Source organism: Pleurodeles waltl, chromosome 4_2 (genome assembly GCF_031143425.1).
Source record: "Pleurodeles waltl isolate 20211129_DDA chromosome 4_2, aPleWal1.hap1.20221129, whole genome shotgun sequence".
Taxonomy (NCBI): domain Eukaryota; kingdom Metazoa; phylum Chordata; class Amphibia; order Caudata; family Salamandridae; genus Pleurodeles; species Pleurodeles waltl.
Window position 1 is genome coordinate 842,282,843 of NC_090443.1, and position 22,185 is coordinate 842,305,027.

The window sequence follows — 22,185 nt, forward strand, 5'->3', positions numbered from 1 at the left end:
GCCCCTGGGCCAAGGCCAAATATTAATTTTTTTGGGGGGAGGCGGGCTGCACGCCCCTCCCCAGGCTAATCTCGGCCATGGGGGTCTTAGCCCCAGGGGTCTGGTCTTAAATTTTTTTTTTAATTTTTTTTGATGAGGGGTGCTACACAGCCCCCATCTCCAGACTGATCTCGGCCCTGGGAATCCCCATCCCCCAGAGCCCAATTTAAACATTTAGGGCCTGATTACAAATTTGGAGGAAGGTGTTAATCCGTCCCAAAAGTGACGGATATACCACCAGCCGTATTACGAGTCCATTATATCCTATGGAACTCGCAATACGGCTGGTGGTATATCCGTCACATTTGGGACGGATTAACACCTCCTCCAAAGTTGTAATCAGGCCCTTAATTTTTTATTGTGGAGAGGGGCCACTCATACCCACCCTCCCCACTCTCCTGCCTAATTATAAAAAAAAAAATTGGGGGATTGGGAGTGCTGCCTAGACCCCCTCACCAGGGATGACCACTGCCCCAGTGACTCCATCCCCTGGTGCCCAGCAAATTGACCTGGGGGACAATGTTGGGGACCGCAGGGGACCCTGAAGGCCCCCACGGTCACAGCCGGCTCTCTAACTCCTGTGGGAGCCGGCATTGCTGTCAGCAGCTCCCTCTCTGTGAGAGCGATATTTCTTTTGTTTCCGTGCCTGCAACTCTGCAGGCAAATAAACAGAGGAAGCACTCCACTCGCATGAAGTGAGACTTGTTTGACAGCTGTCAGCTCCCACCAATTTACAGCAAACAGCTGTATAAAATATGATGCATATATCTCTGGTTCCCATTTGACAAATGACCATCTTCAATAAATTTAACATCCTTCTTCCAACATAGACTACAGAGGTAACCATCTAAATGCTAATACAATTTGGGACTGTATGTGTTCTGTTGAACATACTAATTTAAATGCTGCCAGCTTACTTTGTTGCTTGAACAACCTTCTTGATGCCTTACTTTGTATACATTTTCCAGTGAGTCTGTACTTGCCTTTTGATACCAGCATTGTCTTTTCATTGAAGTATTGCATGTTTCTCTGAACTTATAAAGTACTGAAATTGTGTCTGTCAAAAAGTGAATTATAAGTTTGTTGGATGGTACTCCACCACAACTAATAATGTCACTATTGGTATTGAAACCAGTAAAGGTTTCAATAATTTAACCATGACTCAACCCCTGGGTTGCTATAGCACAGAGCAGAATGGCGTAACCTAAGAAAATGTGTAAAGCATTGTGAAAAACCAAAGCATTTAAAAAGTCAAGAACATAATAAATATCCCACTCCAATTTATAACTATAGAGAATAGTTCAACAAACAAAATTACTCTAAAATGACAAAAATCCAACAATGGAAAGTGGAGACATACATTTTTAAATATATATAAAAATAGCACCAAAAAGCACAAAGCACCAACCACAGGCAACTGGTCATGCTAGACTGTGACAAAAGGTAAGTTTTGAGGCCAGCTGCAAGGGAGCTTGGGTCAGATACAAGGACCAGGTTGATTCTGGTCAAAGAGTTACTTTCTGACTTCGGAAATTTCTAAGAATGTAAGGTAACATTTTTAAAAGTACCTTTTGAGAAATATGTTACAAATCCAACATCACCAATGAATTAGAGTATAATGAATATTATAAGCAGTCCAGGAATGAGTGTTTTATCTGGATCCTAGATAGAAATAAATTTAATTTTAAGAAAATATCCCCGGACTTTCCTATGGGACATCCAATCCTGCTACATTGGAAATATCCTTTAGGGCAGTGTCTCTGGAGGAACATCAATAAACATTTACAGGTCGTACTTTTAAATACCATGCAGTTTGTTTTATGGGCACTTAAGGCCTACTTAGGGGTGACATTAATATTTGAAATGAGGGTTTAGGCCTCTATAAATTGGTTTGACTGATGGAAATTGTTTTTTAAACTTGCATAGACAAGAAATTGGTGGCAGGCCTACAGTCTTGTTTCACATTGTCAATTTATTGATGACATAATATGTGGTGTCATCCAATAATGACATGTAACTTATGGGCCCTGGGTACACTTGGTTCCATATACTAGGAAATTATAGGTAAGTCGAATGTGCCAATTTGGAGTAGCAACAATTTCAACATTACAGTTGTATGAGCACATGCCTGTTTAGCAGAGTTCCAGAGCACAGAATCAAAAATCTAGCAGCATCAGTCCAAGAAAAGGGGAGTGGTTATGGAAAAATAGGCATCTTCCTACAGTACCCTATTAGTTCCAGTGTCACTATTCTTTGAATTGCAAAGTCAGCTGTTCTTAAATCCATTTTAGGGATTTCAATGGCAGATTTAACCCCAGTGGATCAGGAGCCTCAATTGAAAAAATGTGGAATTGTGGCTCACACACAGAGGATGCAATATAAAAATCAAACGTAATAAATAATCATGTTTATTTTTTTATCCTAAAGTAGTTAACTAATTCATAGAGGTCTGTGCTCCCATTTGAACCACACCCATTGCTTGAGAAATTGAGTACAGTGGTGTGTACTATGTTTTATTAAGGTATACCACTTATTCATTCTAGTCCGGTTTGGTGGCCCAGTGAACTAGGTATCCACTCAGCATCCACTCAACAAATTTATGCTTGACTTCAAGGCCACACGTTCGAAACACAGCAGGTCTATTCAGCCTTTCATCATTCTGAGGGCAATAAACTAAGTACCATTGAGTTGGTAACAATAAAACCAGTTTTCAGTGCCAAGGATCCCCAAGGAGAAAATGTGCACCTTAAAAATATCTCTGTTATGTTCTTCGCATTGCTTCAGTTAGCATAACTGATGATGGCAAACTTCTGTGCAGTATCTACATACTCCCTTTGTGCTTAAGTTTAAGCTCATTAAGGCTACATTATCACATTGAATTGGTCTATGTGATAGGTAGGTAACATTTTAACTAATAGCTCATTTTTTGTATAGTGCCTCATACTGCACCTTTTTATGCACTGTTAATAACCAGTGTTACTATTACCCAACCTAATGGTACTCATGTATGTAAAACTGAGTTGGCCTTGTTAAGAAGAGAAATTATGGCCTGCAAATCACCTATCATCACGGGGGGAACACTACCATCTTGCCAACTTCATTGTTTAACGTTAGAATTCTTTAGTGTCGGTACAAAATTTGTCACATATTTTTACCTTTCCTTCAAGGAGAAGATTCTAGAAACATTGTCATGTGGATGGACCACCGGGCATCAAGCCAGGCAGATCGGATCAACAGTACCAACCATGACGTTCTGAAGTATGTGGGTGGAGTGATATCTGTTGAAATGCAGCCCCCTAAACTACTCTGGCTGAAAGAAGTGAGTATTTCATAAATAAAGCAGAAGAATCTAATTTACATGTGAGATTTGGTGAAGAAATTATGGAGACATTTTTTGCAGTGTCTGGGTTATCAGTCTCATCGCATCTGACACCATATTCATTTTAGCCATGTGAGATGCCTTGGCCAATATTAAAGAAAGCTCAACAGAGCTAACTGTATAAATAGAATTGTGGGATGAGCCAAGGGCCCAGAACCAGAGCAAGAACTGGGTAATTATGAACACCCTGTCCCCCCGGCCTTCTGATAAACATGATCAAGAAATGAGTCCCTATAAATCCTTCTTTAATTGGAGATGAATGCATATCTCACCTTGAAAAATGAATTGTTTGTTACTAGAACTATTTCAACCATTTCTAAATAGATTAGCTGCTAACCTTTAAGAAACATTCACTGGAAGGGAGAGTGAATGACCCAGGAAAGATGAGGACTTGTGAAGGGACAAAGCCTATCACTGCACAGGCAGCTTTATAGGGGTGGGGCTAGAGTGAGGATTTTTTTTTTTTTTTTTTTGCTAGGCACTCTCTCAACACCTGCTCCTACTCACCTTTTAGAACACAAACATAGGATTCTGAAGCATGAACATGGGAGGCCACTTCAGAAGTCACACAAGCTGGAGATCTCCACTCTGTTGAGGGGTTTCCAGCTAACATTGTGTCCATTGTGTGATATTGGTTCTTCACCTAATAACCGTAGGACATGCAGTGGCCAATTTGTGTTGGCAGTTCTGGTACATATAGTTTACAACAGAACAAATACATAACAAAACACCTAATTACCTTATTTTTCTGGCATTGTAGTGCAGTCATGAACAGAATTTTAGTTACATTTGATAATTAAAAGCACCTCCAGACTAGTTGATTACCTCTAATACTGGTGGACGTGCTACTTGGTGGTGTTGTGCAGTTTCACAGGGATGTGTGGCACAATAAGAAAAAAATATATACTCTGTTTCTCATCATTATGGTTGGTTGGTAGAGGAGAAGTAACCCACTCAGTGCTGGCTTCACTTCCCAAGGAGAGGTTAGGATTTGTTAGGAGGTATTGGTGTGTACTGCCCCTCAGTCCACCTTGCAATGAGCGCTGTCTGTCAAGATGAAGTATTGTTGGCTCTGTGGGTTGGTTTTAGTGCTGTTTCATATTTGGTATTCTATTGTTGCTATGGTTAAATGTTTGTTGTAGTACATCAAGGAATTCTGAAATGTCATCAAGATTTTTCTAGGTAAAGCCATAGTACCGTTTTTGGATCCAGATGGGGTCATTTGGCAGTCTTGCTTCAGAACAAACAACTATTAGATCAAAATCCGTCTCCACAGAAAGTGCCCATCACTGCATTTCCTATCAACTGTCTGGATTTCCTACCAAAACTATCTTTAAAGGAAAAAGCCAGAACAGAGGACATCGTTCCCCATCATCCATCTCTTTAGGAAGTGATATCATGCATTTCTCATCATCTATCCTCACAGAAAGTGACATCACTTCCTGCCTTTTCCTTAATCCAGTCAACTTTTTAGGGCATACCATTGCCTGGGTGGCTCCAGCAAAAGGCAAACACAGGCAAGGGTATTGCATGTTTGGAACTGTTAGGGCTAGGAAGGTCCTTTTCCCAGAACCCGTATTCCACTGAAACTAAGATATAATCATGTGCCTCACCCTGTACCACGTACATCCAATTCTGACAATCACATCCAGACCTAGATTACCCGAACACTCTCGTAACATTCACACAACACATAAACTCAGCTTGAGACACACCCCAATAACTGTCATACATCCTCAAAACGACTTAGAACACATTCTGCCTTAAAGCTCATTAACCCTCACTCTGCAGTACTCCACGGACCAGAAATCATCAACATCATTGCCTATCACAAGCTTAATGCTCTCGTTATCACAGAAACATGATTCACCCCCACATCCTAAACGTCCTTCTTATCACACTCTACAGCATCCATGGTGTGGAAAGAGCACATAAGAAGGGAAGAGCTCTCTCTTTCATACACAATTCCTCCAATTCCTGCACCATAGGTAAGCACGTAGTATTGAACTTTATGGAGCTGCTGACATGATATTTCCCACTCTACAGTTGAGATGGCCACCCTCTATCTTATCTATAGTCCAGCTAGGCAGAACAAGGACTTAATTAATGAATTCCCCAATCTCCTCACTACCTCGTCCTTCCAGCAAGCCCACACCACCTCTTGAGTAAATTTAATCTCCCGCATTAATAAGAAAAACAAGAAGCATCACCCTCAACCTCATTGGCTCACTCAATGTGGTACATCATGTCACACGACGAACACACTCAAAAAGTCACATACTTGATCTTGTATTTTCAACCTCATCAAAATTCCAGTTCAAACCACCCACATTCCTGGACTTTGCCAACCTCTTCGCCATCCCAGTCTCTATGCTCAGTGTCAACCAACAATCCAAGGGCATCTAAAAAAATATCACACCTTCAGACCCTTTATAAACTTCTCCCTAGTCAACCTAAGACTTGAACCCATCTCTCACCCTATGTAGTCCACATCTGATGCCACAGACTTTTTACTGATATTCGTGCAACACACAGAGAGCTCATTACGTCAGCTAAAGTGAAGTACTTTACCAGTTCTATCAAGGAAGCCACCAATAGAAGCAGATCACTTTTCAAGACAACAAAGCACTGCATCAACTCCGTGCCAGTCCTACCTATTCCTCACTCCACACGTCTTCTTCACTAAAAAGAAATATCAAAGCACATTGACAATACCAAGCTGGCTTCATCTCTTATGCCCCCCCATTCCCATACAATCTCAAAATGATCATCTTTTAAAGCCCCGTCGCTTGCACATCTCACTGACATACTGCATTCTCTCAAACCCACTTCTTAAACAAATTATGTCTAACCCTTGTCCTTCATCAAAGTGCTCTCTGGGGATGTTTTCTTGTGCCTTCTAACTAATGTCAGTTCCTTCCTCCCTCAAGGATTCTTCACAGAGGCTCCCAAGGAGGCCAGGTCCTTCCACTCCTATCACACACCTACCATTCATCAACAAGATAATTGAAAAAGCAATCTGTGTTCAACTCCAAGATCACATTAATGCTAGCCACCTCCTGCACAACTACCAGTCTGGCTTCAGATCACACTGCAGTACAAAGCCCAGTACCTTACACATCATAGATGATGCCCTTCTTGCTACAGATAAAGATACTGGACCTCTCAACTGCCTCTCACACAGTCAACTATCCCACCCTGAGAAGCACCCAGGAGTCTTGAATGGGATTCACTAGCAATTTCCTTCACTAGTTCTTCTCCCGCTTGTAAAACAAACACCAGTTTGTTCACATGGGCACCCCCAGGACTCAAAAGATCCCTGTCATGAGTGGAGTTCCACAGGGTTCCATACTGTCCTATGTCATCCTGAGGCTCAACATTGAGCCTTTTGATACTCTACGCACAGATATTAGCATCAAGGTTTACCAGTATACACAACTCCTTTTGTAAGTCTTCTCCACCTCAGAAATCCAAAGCCTCAACCACTCCTGGTAAATCTTCCAGACCTGGATGTCCAGTGTGTGAAGCTCAGCCAGTCCAAAGCATTGATCCTGCTATTTGCTCATTAAATGAACCTTGAAAGCTCCTTGGCCTCCGTGACTCCACACTGGCACCCTTATGGGCATCCTGCATGCCACAGCACGTCTCATTCGGGACCTGGAGAAATATGATCTTATCACTCCCATTCTGATTGCCCAGTTGGCTTCCAGAAGTCACACCCCTTTAGATTTGGAGTTTCACTTTGAGTATTACGAATATGGCACCTTTGCATCCTGTGATCTAATCACTGTACCTTTGGGCAGGACCATGGAACAGCTGTTGTTCATTGCCTTTTCATGATATCTTGAGCATAGAGAAAAACCTATCTCTAAAATGCCTACTGTTTTCCACCTTCTGCTATTTTTCCTGTGTGATCAGTATTCCAAAGTACTCCCATTATTCAGTGAGTGATCCTGCAATTGTCAAACACTAGAGCTCTATGCCGATGCAACATATAATTGACATTATTTCCACGTTAAATATACAATATCAGGAAACTACATTTTGTTTTTGAATAGTACCTTGATGGGCCATTCCTAATTCTTATTTCCTGTGCTTTAGATATTTTTTTTTTCAAATTGTACTTTTTAGGTTTTCAAGGAAATGCTGACTAGATGAACTGAATGCACTTTGAATTTGACTCAAACTGTAATGCACTTTTTATTTATCTGCCTTCGTTAAACCCGCCTTCATTGAATTTAATTTATGTTTGGGTATGCTATTGGCATTTGTATAGTGCACATTTTAGCATCTGTTTGCATGGCACATTCCAGGGGACTTTGCACATGGTTCGAATGTTTACATCTAATTCTGGAGTCTGATTTAGGGGGTCATTCTGACCCTGGCGGTCATTGACCGCCAGGGTCAACGACCGCGAGAGCACCGCCAACAGGCTGGCGGTGCTCTCAAGGGCATTCTGACCTCGGCGGTTTGGCTGCGGTCAGAAAGGGAAAACCGGCGGTCTCCCGCCGGTTTTCCGCTGCCCTAAGGAATCCTCCATGGCGGCGCAGCTTGCCATACGGCAAGGCCGCCAGGAACAGGATGGCGGTATGGGGTGTCGTGGGGCCCAATGGCATGGGCACTGCAGGGGCCCCCATAAGAGGGCCCCACAAAGAATTTCAGTGTCTGCTTAGCAGACACTGAAATTCGCGATGGGTGCAACTGCACCCGTCGCACCCTTCCCACTCTGCCGGCTCCATTCGAAGCCGGCTTCCTCGTGGGAAGGGGTTTCCCGCTGGGCTGGTGGGCGGCCTTCTGGCGGTCGCCCGCCAGCCCAGCGGGAAACACAGAATCACTGCGACGGTCTTCGGACCGCGGAGCGGTGTTCTGGAGGGGGAACTCTGGCGGGCGGCCTCTGCCGCCCGCCAGAGTTAGAATGACCCCCTTAGTCTTTTGATTGTATCTTATGAGTGTTGTTATCTAGTCCATCACTCTTTTATGTGGCCGTGCCTTATTATTTGTGTTGTGTATATATGATTTTGGTGTCTGACGGCCGTCACTGGTGTCTTTTACCAATTACCTATGAAGGTTTTGTATCATGGGCCTTGCCCACTGTCTAGGGGATGGCAAGCCAATGGTTGTTGTAAAGGGATTTTGTTACATTGTTATCAGGAAAAAGTCCTCCATTAATCATCTGATCGGTGAAACATGTCTACAATGTATTGTATTGTAGCATTTTTGTAGTGCTTGATACTCCTCATGGGGTCATCTCTTTATCACTAAGTACACTATTGATCTTTCTATATTACTAACCTTTAGTTACCTTCTGGTGTGTTGACCATCACTGATATTCTTGAATTCAAGATTAAGCCAAACAATTCATCCTAGAGGTTTTAGGTGACATAATACTTTTGTCTTTGATGGATTTTCACAATTCAGTCACTTTTAATGTGGACATTGCTGTTGTTTTTACATGGTAGCAGTCTGTGCTGTTAATGTGTAGCAGAATATACTGGACCTTACCTTGGACAAGGTGGATTGTCAACACTATACAGCCCACGAATATACAATGTATCTTCTCTGGCACTGACTTATTTAGCTCTTGGTGTATGGCTCAAGAGTGATAATCTCAAAAGTTAAAAGTTGTAACTTAAGCTAGGGCATACTTTTGTGATTGTTGCATTTTCAATATTTTATTGTTTTGTTCAGGGTCATGTGCTTCATAGGAGTATTATGCATTCTCTGTAGTACCTTCCTCTGTTATCTTCCTCCATATGAAGCACAATTTTAAAAACCTATCACACGCAGATCTGTGTAATGTAAGGCACTCATTTCTATGTGAAGTGCACAGTCACTAGCGTTTTTGTGATGGCACTTTGTTCGTCAAACTTCTGTGGTCCGCAGATTTTTCCAAAGAATCAGGTTGGTGAAAAGTCCCCCTCTCTTTTGCGAACAAAATTTCATAGGCAACCATAGACAGTCTTATGGTCTCTGAAGAGCCATCTGTGAAAATTAATGGGCCCATCAGAGTAGAGATACAGTCACTTTAGAGGACTACCGTTCACACTCAGGAACCGATGATGACAAGGCATGCTGTACCGCACAGTAAACAATGTCAGGGTATCACAACGGGGTACAGCTGTGAGCTCCTTTCTCCACATTGCCATTCCCAGGCTTTCTTTTTGACTGCTTTAAAATTTTAACACTTTTTAGGTATATTTGTATGCATTGTCTTTTAATTCATCAAGGATGAAAGTCTCTTTGATTTCAATGTTCCTAACGTCATTCGGATTTATAGCTATGTGATGTCACTTCCTGTGATGTCAACATAAGGTACACAGGTGATTAATGACACCTCCAGTAGCCCTATGATTTTAGTGAATTGATGGCTGTGATGCTAAGTAACATATTTGTGAGATGGTTTTTCTTATCAGCCCTGGAGCATATTGGGAACCTCAATCATTAATTTTTAATTTCAATTCAGCAAGAGGCATGAAGTCCCTGCACTCCACTGAGCCCAAGAGGCAAAGTCTTGGGGGTACGTACGATTAACAAGGAACCGAGATCAACAAATTATTATTTTAAACATTACTGCATTTTATATGAGTCAACAATGGTAGCTTGATTACATTTTTTAAGTGTATTTACTTTTTTTAGTAATTTGATTCTTTATTAGCAAATCATTAGGCTTTCAATACAATTACAGAACAGAGTTAAACAGAATGGAGAAAAGCATTAACAGTACCCATAAAGCACTCTAGTTTTGAGAGGTGAAAGCATAAAGGCTGTAACAGAACTTCCCATAAAGAGAGGTTCGGGAAACTGTGTAGAGTCTCAAAACAGCATGAACTCAAAAGTAGAATCCACAGTATTTCCCAGAATGAATCTGAGATACCTCAGCAAAGAGTCTTAGAGTGTATCTGAGTCGAAGTGCTCTCAAGAAAGTCCATGAAAGGGACTCTCAAGTGGATTAGGAAGAAGAGATCTCTCTCTAGCATGGGTACACAACTTTATACAACAACACATATCAGGGAAATGCAACAATCTGCAGCGTCTCCGGATGATAGGGTGTCATCTGGACCAATAGAAAATCAACGTCTTCAAGAGCTAGGTACAGCTTCCATCAATTTAGCAAACTTAACAAAGAATGTCCTAAACATAAGATACATTTGACTACAAATGGTAACACAATTATCAATTTGGTTCATTTCTCAACTCTTCCTTCTATAAGAGAAAACAAGTCAAAGTAAGTACACATTACTCTATGAGATAATTCCCATTCTCATATATTTCTATTAACAAGGAAACAACTTTTGAAGATTAAATTAACATTTCAATACATTATTATAATTTACGTACGTCAAGTGGGTAAGAAAACTAAAGCTTAACACATACTCTATTCATTTTGTTGTTTCAAGAGGGCATTTGCGGTATGAAAAGATATACACTTATGACCATGACACAGGTCAGAGCAAAGCAAACATAGAAAAGAAAGAGAAAATGCATCTGTAAGTGTTTTAATCCAAATACATGTCTTTATGAAATCTCAATGTGCAAGACCTCATTTTAAACAGCGTTCAGTTGAGGCCTACACAACATATGATATGTGTTAATTATGTCAATATTTAATTAGTGAAAATGCTTCCACACAAGAAAAGTAACATAAGAGATAAGCTGTTATTACATAAACCTCACCACCATCACTAAAATACATATATTCCAATATTATCAGTCCTGTAGGATTTACATTCAGGAGTATTGTATTTGTGCATTACAGCTAGAAGTAAATATTGGGATCAAGTTATGCAGTGGTTCGTAAGAAGGACAGTTAGAGGAACATTTGCCATTTTTTAGCAGCTAAGCAGAAACTGTCAAAGGTATAGGTTTACTGATGGGAATTAGAATTTACCAACAAGCTCTAAAGATACTGCTGGGGCCTTGCATGGCACAACACACTTTAATCACCACCTTAGAATTTAGTACCCACTTATAACAATCAAGGTACCTTTATGTATACCAATGGGACATCAAGGATACAGAGCTACTCACAAATTGCCACTTAAAAGCACATACTGAAGGGCCCTACTAACAGAGTGCCTAATTGGAAACTAAAGTGAAAAGGGGAAAGGGAAGGGAAACACATTTGGCAGGATGTGAGAAAGATAATGGGCTTGAATGCGGCCACAAAGTTAAGTTACACTTTTGAGTAAGTTTACACTTGATAGTAAGTTTACTTCCTTCAGTAATCACAAACTGCAAGTGTAAACTTACTACAAAAGTCTAAGTTACATGTGACCTACTCCAGAGTAGTGCAGTTTACTTACGTTTGTGTGGGTGTGTGACATCCCTCCCAAAGCCCCTCCCTGACCCTCTTGAAACCCCTCTTACTCCTCTCTAATACCATCCCCTTAAGGATTGAGTCTGTCCCTTTTTTCTCTCATTCCCCTGTCCCTTCCCAAGTTTATTACTAAAATCTCTACTTACATGTAGAGAGACTCCATAATCAGGATGGAGAATTCGGAGCATAGAGGTACCGGCAAAACCTACACATTATAGTACATTTTGTAGTACATTTTATAGTGCTACAAAATCTACGGCAAAGTGCAGTTTTTGAATCAGGCCCACAGTGCAAAATCTGCCCAAGTGTAGTGCAAAGAGTCACATTAGCGTTATATGGATGGACAGTTTATAGTGGGATATGGGCTCAAACGAGTGGTGTGTTGCTCACAGTATTTCATACAGCATGGTGGGTCTCCCAGATCTGCTGGATAGTCATTCACTGGTGAATAGATTCCAGGTCTTATCCACAGGTGGGCATGCTCTGGTATCAAGCAACTAGATGTCCCTTGCACAATGTATTGCTGTCCTGCTGACCCTAAAGGTGTTGCAATATTAGACTCTCTTTTGGTAAGTGGCAATTGTTGGATTGGGGTGGTATTTATTCAAGAGCATGAACTCTGAGATCTCAAAAACACTAAGGATTTCTGAATTCTTGTGAAAGCTAATCCCAAGGGCTTACAAGAAGAGAGCCAGGCTTCAGGATATAGAGTAATGGCCCAGAGAATAGATCCAGGGGCAAAACACGTTTCTTGACCGAAGACTTTCCTTTGTGCTGTCATAGGGTCGAATGGGCCTTGCATTTCTATTCCCTGCTGAGGCAACTCATGTTTTTGTTGGTGCTAGTTGCTGGTTTCTCAGCAATTTCCCTGCTGGTCCTTTATTACGTGAACCTGATTTCTTGGTGCACAGATTAAGAGCACAACTAACTATCAGCATATGCAGCTTGTCTCTAACATGCCTCTCTCTGTATATATACCCTGGCCCTTATCTGTATTGTCTGTCTAGGGGTAGGGGGCTACTCCTGGGGGAAAGAACAATAATCCACCTTATATATTTAACTTTTGCATGCATCCAATAACATTACAAAATTCACTATATGTGTATTGAGCCAATAATTGTTATAACAAAAATTCATATTTTTATAGCCTTACAGTTTTTTAATTGTTCATTATTGTTTCATTTCAAAACATTATAGTCTTATAATCCTCGTAATTTGTAAAGAATAATATAAATTAGAAAAACTAACACCAATAATTCACAATGACAACAAAAAAATGATAAAGCCCTTCTCCATAACTTAAATAAAATTTCAACACACCTTCACACGTATCGCACTCATTCCTCACACATACAGGATTAAAAACAATCAAGTGGGACACCAAAAGAAAGACATAACCACAACAGAGTATTCAGAAACCAACAAACTTACCGCCCAACCCCTCCTTCACCACTTCTACCCTCAACCCTCCTGCCCTCTCCTCAACAACCTCAGCCCTCCCCTCCACCACTCACTCGAGGCAAATGGACCAGCTAGGTCCATTAATGGAGATGCACCCTCCCTTCCAACCTACAAACTAACTAAACCCCTAATAACATTCCAGTGCCACGTTTAACAAACAAAAAAAAACACCTAATGCAACCTTAACCACTCCTTCTTAGATTACAAAAAATGTAGTACCCTTAGTTAGTTGGCGTGATTAGAACGCCTAAAAATCCCAGAATTGAGCCTGTGACTGTTTAATAACTGACAAGCCACAGGAGCTGATCTCCGATGATTGCCTGCCAATAGGTTTTGTTCGCCTGGGCCCACTCCATTCACTGCAGGCCCATAGCTGCTCCACTCACAGATATAGTGCCACCTCAGGGCTTGGTCCCTTTCATACTCTCAGGAGCCATTACTGTAGTGTATCTGCATCTCAGCCTAAAAGGTACCTGTCACCATTACAGCAATTGATCCAGAAAAGCGACACTCTGAGGGGATGGCTGAAGAAGGTTTTAAGCATGCCAACAGCTGTGTGATTTACTCCATTTCTTGTAGAAGGTATAGATGGGAGCTCCAAGAGGCAGGTTGAAAGGAGGAACTAACAGCTGTCCTCACATGGCTGCCATCTTGCCCCCCTGCTCGAATCACAGGTTAGTCTTCTATTAGATACATCGTTTCAAGACTACATGTGTAAATGGATCACTGACTTCTTGGAGATTAATAGAGGATATACTTAGGACAGTATGGTATGGGACGCCCTGAAGGCTGGGATCAGGGGTGAAGTACTTAGGTATGCCTTATTCTAACAAAGGCAAAAACAAGGCAAGATTGAGGAGTTATTTAGGGGTGTATCTTTAGCAGAGGAGAATTTGGTGCAGCTATTGACTGAAGGCTTGGATATTTTGGGTGTGCAGAAAAAGATATCAATTTTGAATTCCAAATCTAATCAATATTTCAGCAAAGAGGTTGCTGCTAAATTTTGTCAACGTAGATGAAAATGCCATGTGTGTGGCAAGAACAGTGAGAGACTACTAGCAAAGAGGGTTAGACAAAAGTAGGAGGAAAGGGGAATATTGGCTATTATAGGCAGAGAAGGTAGGCTGTGTGAAACTCCATTTGACTTTTTTGGGGTCTTTAGAGATTTTTAGGACACCGTTTATATCGAAGATTTGGATCTCCCTGGAGAAGGGTATGAGGGCCTATTTACTGGCCTTAAAAGGGTCTATAACTGAGTATAACTGAAGAAAAATGTGCCTTTTTGGACACCCAAATCTCCTTTGAAGAGATCTGAATTTCCTCACCACAGGCAAAGCCTCAGGCACACTCAATTTACCCCTCAAATGTTTTGCATCCTTTTTTGTGGAGCCGTGGCACAATATGCTTCAGGTCTTTTTACGAGCACAAGAGGGGACAATCGAACCTTCATGGCAAATGACAAATATAACTATCTTTAAGAAGAAGGGCAAATCTCCATTAAATCCTGGTTCTTATAGGCCAATATCTCTGATCAACTGTGATGGTAAAATCTGTGCCAAAGTCTTGACAAATCCATTGATGAAAGTGGTCTCAAGGCAGGTCTCGTTATGACAAGACCTAAGCGGAACTCAGAGTTTTACTCCGTGGAATTCTGCAAGGGTAACGAAAAACTCCATCTTATTCTGCGAAGTTCCAGGAGCAGGCGGAGTAGGCAGCCTGATTTATAATGTGGGACTTAATTGCCAAAGTGGGAAGCCAGAACCATTCACAGTAATGTTCCCTTGTAGTGTACTTAAAAAAAAAATATATCTGATGTATGACTTTTGTGCAAATAAATACATTTCCTCGTCAGCCATAATTGTGCACCAGTCCCCGGGCAGCGCCCAAAGCTCGTTCTCAGCTGTGACTGGAGAGCCCTCGTGATGCAATCATCAAGGTGATGTGTATGCTTTGTTTAGGGCTGGCACATGGCTATTCCTGTTACATTATTTGCAGAGAAATTACAGTTAAATAGCTAGTTTATATCGATTGTGCCGTTCCCGTGGACCAGTCGTCCTAAAATGGCTAGCAGCAGTCCGCGCCCTCAGCCCCACTGTGCAGCTGAAATGATGCTGGAAAGACACCCCTGAGAGAATAGCGGGCCCTTGTGGTCTCCAGACCTTCTTGTCGAGTCACTGGATAGACATGACAGCAAAGACTCATTGAGTGTGTTTGAAACATTTTGTGCTTTTCAGTGTTTATTTTGTTAAGGGTAACCAAAAGAAGACAGCAGTTTGTGGCGTTGTGTGGAAAGAGAAGCAGGCTCAATCAAGATATTTGAGGTTTTTTTCAAGTTCAGGTGGAGCAATAGACTGGTTAAACAGGGTCTGGAGGGCGTCTGTTTATCAATGTCTTGTACTGTCACTGGAAAGGCATGCTTCATCATCAGTCCTGCCAATGATGGGTACGCGCAGCTGAACAGTCACAATTCCTGCCAGCGACTGATCGTGCTCTTCCTAAACCCCTGTCCCTTCCTACTATGATGTTGATGAATTCCGCCTGCCCCCTCCTCCTCTTCTCTATTTGCTCCGCGTCAGTCAGTCTTCCAGTTGATCATGACATGATCTACTGTTTCATCAGAATCAGCATCAAATCAATAAATCTTGGCCAGCCTTGGGGGCAGACAACAGTTTTCGCCAATAGCATGTACCCCATAACTGTGTTGATCACAGCCACCACTCCCCTCCAAAAGCCCTCCACATGATGGCAACGCCACACCACATGGTACATGTCAGCATCTGCCAGATTACAACTAAGGGCACTTTGACTAAACCTTAAGCGGATCCTAAAGGAGAAACAGGTGCCCTTATTTCTCCCACAGACTCAGTATTATATCCTACGCCAGTGTCAAACAACTCATCCTCTCCAAAATTTCCACTGCTGCCAGAACATTTTCCATAAATGCATGACCAACGTTGCCAATTAGATGAGAAATAACTACCTCAAGTTCAACACAGACAAGACTGAAGTGTTGCACTTGGCAGTGACAGCTCCCCTGGGATGCCTCCTTGTAGCCCACAGGGCCCACTCCACCCCCAGCTGAGCACACAAGGAATCTTGGTATCATCCATGACAGCAAACTCACATTGAGGTCCCAAGTTAATACAATGTCATCCTCCTGCTTCTTCAGCCTGACCATGCTATGTAAAATTTCCAAGTGGCTCCCCAAAATGCACGACACTCCATCTCCCAAGCCCTTGTCACCAGCCGACCGGACTAAAGAAACACCCTTGATGTGGAAAACCAGGCCCACCTAGTTCTAAGACTACAAACAATCCAGAATGCCACAGCAAGACTCATCCTGGATCTACCTTTTTGCACCTACATCACCCCACCTAAAAAATTCCACTGGCTTCCGGGTCAGAAGAAGCTCTGCATGATTACACACCCACATACATCAACCACTGCCTGAGATCCTCCAGACAACCCCACTCTTCCTCCCTTGCACTGACCCATACACCCCTCATAAAATGCAGCAGAGCAGAAGGACGCTCTTTCGCCTACCTCACAGCCAAAGCCTGGAACAGCCTCCCCCTGCACCTTAGAACCTGTCCAACTCTGCTGGAGTTATATAGGATGCTGCTAACCTGGCTCTTAGACTGAGACCCTGGACCATGCCAATGCCTGGATACCCTCACGGGTGACCAGTTGAGGTCTACAAGTTGACTGATTGATTTATTGATTGACTCAACTCCAATGAGAACCTGTTAATTCTCTCAGAAGTGAGGTACCCTCTATGAAAATTATAAAAATTAATGTATTCAAAAGCAGGCACTGCGAGGGATATGGGGTGTTTCAGCAAGTATTTTAACCCAGTCTGCATCTGAAATGGGAGTACCAGTGGCAGCCAGCCAGGTGTCTCTGAGGGAGGTAAGAGGAGTGCTCATATCTGCCCGGGATGCTATATACAAGCCTGTGATGGCCTTGTACCATCCAGTAGATGGGCACAACCCTGCGCTGCTGCTCCTTCAGTTGTCTCTCCAATCCCCACCTCAGCATTGCAGTGACCGCCCCGTGGAAGAGGAAATGGTCCACTGGCAAGTCATATGCTATCTGTAGGTCCTGACAAAGCTGCAAGACCCTAATGTTATATAGCTCCCCAGGTGATCAGACACTGAGCCACCCACTCCCCCAAGTGTTGGGCCGCATCCCTGGGGAGAAACCATTTGAGGGGTATCGCTGGGGCATAGGGAATAACTACTCCCGTTCTCTGCAGGTATCGCAGCCAGCAATGCCTTATCACTAGTTGCAATGTAAGAGGCTCTGTACGGACCTTCTTAGGCTCCAGAAGGAACTATGAATATCAAAGTCAAATCATCATTAATCGAATCGCGCGTCTTGCCGATTCGTAAAACACGATGTAAATGACAAGAAATAACAGCTCACAATAAATAACAAGATCAAAGTACAATGAAATGAATCGCGCTTCTTTTGCCGATTCTTAAGCCACCATGTAAATGTCAAGAAATGGTAGCGCTCAATGAACAAAGTTAAATCCTCATGAAACGAGTTGCGCGTCTTGCCAATTCGTAAAAACATCATGTAAATGTCAAGAAATAGTGGCGCGCAATGGACAACAATGTTTAAACACCATAAAACGAATCGCACGTCTTGCCGATTCTTAAGCCACCATGCCAATGTCAAGAAATGGTAGCACGCAATGAATAACAAAGTCAAACCTTTATGAAACAAATTGCGCGCCTTGCCTATTTGTAAACTACCATATAAATGTCAAGAAATGGTAGCGCGCAAGTAATCTGTTACTCATTTAAGAATTAAACCAAGAATATGAAAATTCTCAATAACGGTGTTGGAACAGTCCAACCACCGTCTTACCGCCTAGAACAATGATCACCAATGGAGGATGAAGGGCAGAAGACTGGAAGATCCAAATATGCCGCCGGGACAGGAGCTCAGGAAGAAGCTGCTGCTCTGCACCGGGACCTCTGAATAGTGAGCACTGGGAGTTGGGCCGGCTCTCTTTTATAGAGTCTTGGCCCAGCCCAGAACCACGCCCAGGCATGTTGCAGGGAAAGTCTCTGGAAGGCCCTGGAAAGGGGCCACACCCTAACACACTCTGAAAACCTGCAGCAATACATTGCAAAGGAACAGTATTTGTAAGCATATTAAAAATAAGTTTTCAGGATTGAACTCTGCAATGCAAAAGGTTAAACCACAACATATCAGCACAATGCATAAATTACGTTGTTTTGAGAGTGCTGGGTTTTTGCATTTTTGTCGCCAATAGAGTGCGTACTGCTCTGGTGTTGACACATACTTTCCTTCGAAGACCTTAGAAGGTCCCAGTCTCTCCCAGAGAGAGAGAGAATGGGCTACCTCCAGATTAGGCACTGGGTGTTGCACCCCTTGTATAGGGAGAATGCCAGTTGCCCCCTCACACAGTACGAAAAATGGCTGTTGACCAGGAAATCAGATAAACACATTATATCAGAGTTATATGACCTACTACAGCATGCAGTCCAGATTCCTAGCATCCCAGGCCGGGCCCGTTGGGAGGCAGAACTGGGGAGATCCCTGGCGCTGGAGGTTTGGGAGGCGAATCACTACAGGGCACACCACACAGCGGGTTGCACCGCAAGCATGGAGACTGCAATAAAGATAGCCACTTGTTGGTACCTCAGCCCGGCACGACTCCACCAAATGGACCGCACACGTTCACCCCTCTGCTGGAGGGGTTGTAACAATATAGACACTTTGTCCCACTTACTATAGGAATGTCCGAAGCTGTCTGGGTACTGGGAGGGAATCCTACAAGACATCGACACTCACATGAACACCCAACTTCCACGCTTTCCGGCTTATATCCTATTGGGTCTTCCGAATCCCCTAACGTTCCTGCTCAAATCTATACAGTCCGACAGATAGGTCTGGTGTTGGTGGCAGCCCTCCAAAATATATTGTCTCACTGGGGGACGCCTCGGATCCATAGCAGTTGGGATGGTTACAGAGGCTTTGGCTGATCCTGGGGATGGAGAGGATCACCCTATCCCTTTCATTGCACGGGGACTCCTATAGAGAGCTATGGCACACATTTCTGACTTTGCTTTCCAGCGAGTTTAGGAAATTGACATGCCCCAGATATCTGCGACTTCTTCATTTACAAGAATAGGAGTCTCTTTGACGTGTGAGCAGGGGGGCTGGGGTCCTGGCGGCTCCATTATCTATCCCACGGCCACGACTGCAGGCTAGTGCTCCGAGAGGAGGAGGGGGGAGGTTAAGGGGGTGAATCGGCCTGTTGCCTGTTTCTCGTTGGGGAATGTTGGGTGCTGTGGCACCCACCTGTGTCTTTATTCCTTTCTTTCCCCTTTTCTGTTTCTTTAAGTCCAAATCCTCAAGAAAGAAATTTGAACGATAAAAGTGTATTTTAACAAGAAACAGCAGGCTGCACACCCCTGCAGAAAACAAACTTCAACAGAAATCAGTTTTAACTCAGTGATAAATGCACACATAGATCTCATGTAATCAACTGTCACAGGGCTGTCTTGTTCTTGCCAGCACAGTGTAGGTCACCAGACAGTTGAGGAAGATTTGATTGAGGGGATACCCAGCATAATAAGAAGGATACAACCTCTCTCTTCGGCCTGCCTCTTCCTCAACTGAGTCTCCTTGCTGACAGGACATGTTGAGTTGCTGCCCGTTCAAACAATCTAAATCCAGACTATATAGTTATACTAGAAGGTTTGCAAACTGCATAGTGCCCTATCATCCATTTCTTCCTCATTGTAAGTAAAGGGGTAGGGTAGAGCAGAAGTAAAGTAATAGGTATCCAAGAGGGTAGGAACTAAAATGTAATAGTCAATGTACCACAGGCTTTTACTAAGCATTGAGTACTACAGTAGTGAAAATTAATTTAATACTATATACATGCTGTGTGCTGGGGGGGTTAATGAGTATATACAGATCATCTGAGAGAGATTCACATTCTTCGACTTTGACCATTTTATCAAAACAGTTGTCACCAAGGAAGAACACAAAGGCTGGAACCAGCTAGCGATCCTTGTTTATCAAGCCATATACGCCCCAAACTGCAGATTTCAGAACCATCCAAGCTCTACTCCTCTGTCACCTGGACATTAACAATGCCTGCTTACTGTGGCATGCCAAGCCCGAAGAATACGGTCAAATCTTATGTAGAGTGGACCACCAATATTGGCTTCCCCTCCATGCCCACAATGTCTTCAAATCCTCCTGCTTTTCCTACAATCAGTGACAAGAGGTAACGTTCACTCTACCAGAAGGCACATGGAGCAAAAGATGTAGCCAAAGCGAGAAATGGGGTCTCTGGTTGACAGTCAGGTTACCCCCTGTCGGAGCAAGGACCATCACTCTAGTCAGGGTAAGTCACACACAATCCAAATTATCCTGTGCCCACCCTCTGGTAGCTTGGCACTGAGCAGTCAGGCTTAACTTAGAAGACAATGTGTAAAGTATTTGTGCAATAAATCATGTAATAACAATTTATAACACCACAAAAATACACCACACAATGTTTAGAAAAATATAGAATATTTATCTGGTTAAATGCAGGTCAAAACGTTGAAATATCACTTCAGAGAATGATAAAAAAAGAGTCTTAAGTTCTTAAAAAGCAACAAGTGTCTCTTACAAGCACAAAGTACCTGGTTTGCGTTCACATTTTCCTCAAGGGACCGCAGAGGAGGAGATGCTTGGAAAACGGGGAGGTATTCGTTGGTTTCTCCGGGCGCACACAGATGATGCGTCAATATATTTCCATGCAGAGAAAGCTTTGCGTTGATTTCCGGTGCGCTGACTTGGATCCTCTTCGGGTTGCGGGGTATTCGGTCACCCCGGGGACGATGCACAAAAATCCTGGGCCTGCAGGACGAAGTCACAGGAGCTGCGTCGATCTGGTGGGTGATGCGGGTAAATTTCTGTCGCACGGCAGGCACTGCTTCGATTATTCTCACAGGAAGTTGTACTTTGTCGTTCTGGATCGACTATACGTCGATCCAGTGGGCCATGCATCAAAGTTACGGTCGCAACGCTGGTGCTGCGTCGATCTCCTTTCGGGGAGCCAGGCTGCGTTGTTCCATTTTGGGGTGCAGTGATTTTCTCACTGCGATGCAGGCTGTGCATCGTTTCTGGCAGGCTGTGCGTCAAATTTTCACAGCACAAGTAGTTCTTTGCAGGAGGAAGTCTTTTTGGCCCTGAGACATCAAGGAACAGGAGGCAAGCTCTAGCCAAGCCCTTGGAGAGTACTTCTCAGCAGAGCCAGAGGGCATTAAGGCAGCAGGGCAGCAGTCCTTTGCAAAAAACTGTCAGGTGAGTCCTTTGGGCAGCCAGGAAGTTCCTCTTGGCAGGTTGCAGCAGAACCTGTAAGTCCAGAACGTTCAGAGTTTCTTCACCAGTGGTATCTTGTCTAGAAGTGTCTGAGATACCCAAATGTGCCTTTGAAGTGGGGGAGACTTCAAAGAGTGGCTTAGAAGTGCACCAGGTCCACTTTCAGTTCCATCCTGTCTGCCAGGGTCCCAGTAGGGGGTTTGGCAGTCCATTGTGTGAGGGCAGGCCACTGTCCTTTCAAATGTGTAAGGCCCTCCACCCTCCCAGCTCAGGAAGACCCATTCAGTATGTAGGTGTGTGCAGGTGTGACTGAGCATCCTGTGTTTGGGGTTGTCTGAGTGAAAGGCACAAGGGAGCTGTCAAGTAACCCAGCCAAATGTGGATTGGAGACAGGCTGTAAGGCGCAGAAGGATTTGAGTGTAGAGAAATGCTCAATTTCTAAAAGTGGCATTTCTAGAATAGCAATATTAAATCCAACATCACCACTCAGCAGGATTTTGTATTACCATTCTGACCATACTAATTATGACTTGGTTACTCCTTTTGAATCAGAATCTACCACTCAAACAGTATATGAGGGTAGCCCTATTGCTATCCTTTGAAAGGAGCAGGCCTCACAGCAGGGAAA

At 43.2% G+C, this 22,185-nt stretch overlaps 1 protein-coding gene across 5 annotated transcripts in view; it reads left to right on the forward strand.

Annotated features, from left to right (window-relative positions):
• FGGY (FGGY carbohydrate kinase domain containing) overlaps positions 1-22,185 on the forward strand; it is a 1,529,104-nt gene that overhangs the window by 271,507 nt on the left and 1,235,412 nt on the right. For all 5 annotated transcript variants that reach the window (XR_011202985.1, XM_069232576.1, XM_069232575.1 and 2 more), the window contains exon 4: positions 3,207-3,358. Coding sequence is in view for 4 of the 5 variants with exons in the window: in XM_069232576.1 (XP_069088677.1) it covers positions 3,207-3,358 (152 nt within the window). In the remaining variant the exon portion in view is untranslated. The remainder of the gene's footprint in view (positions 1-3,206; positions 3,359-22,185) is intronic.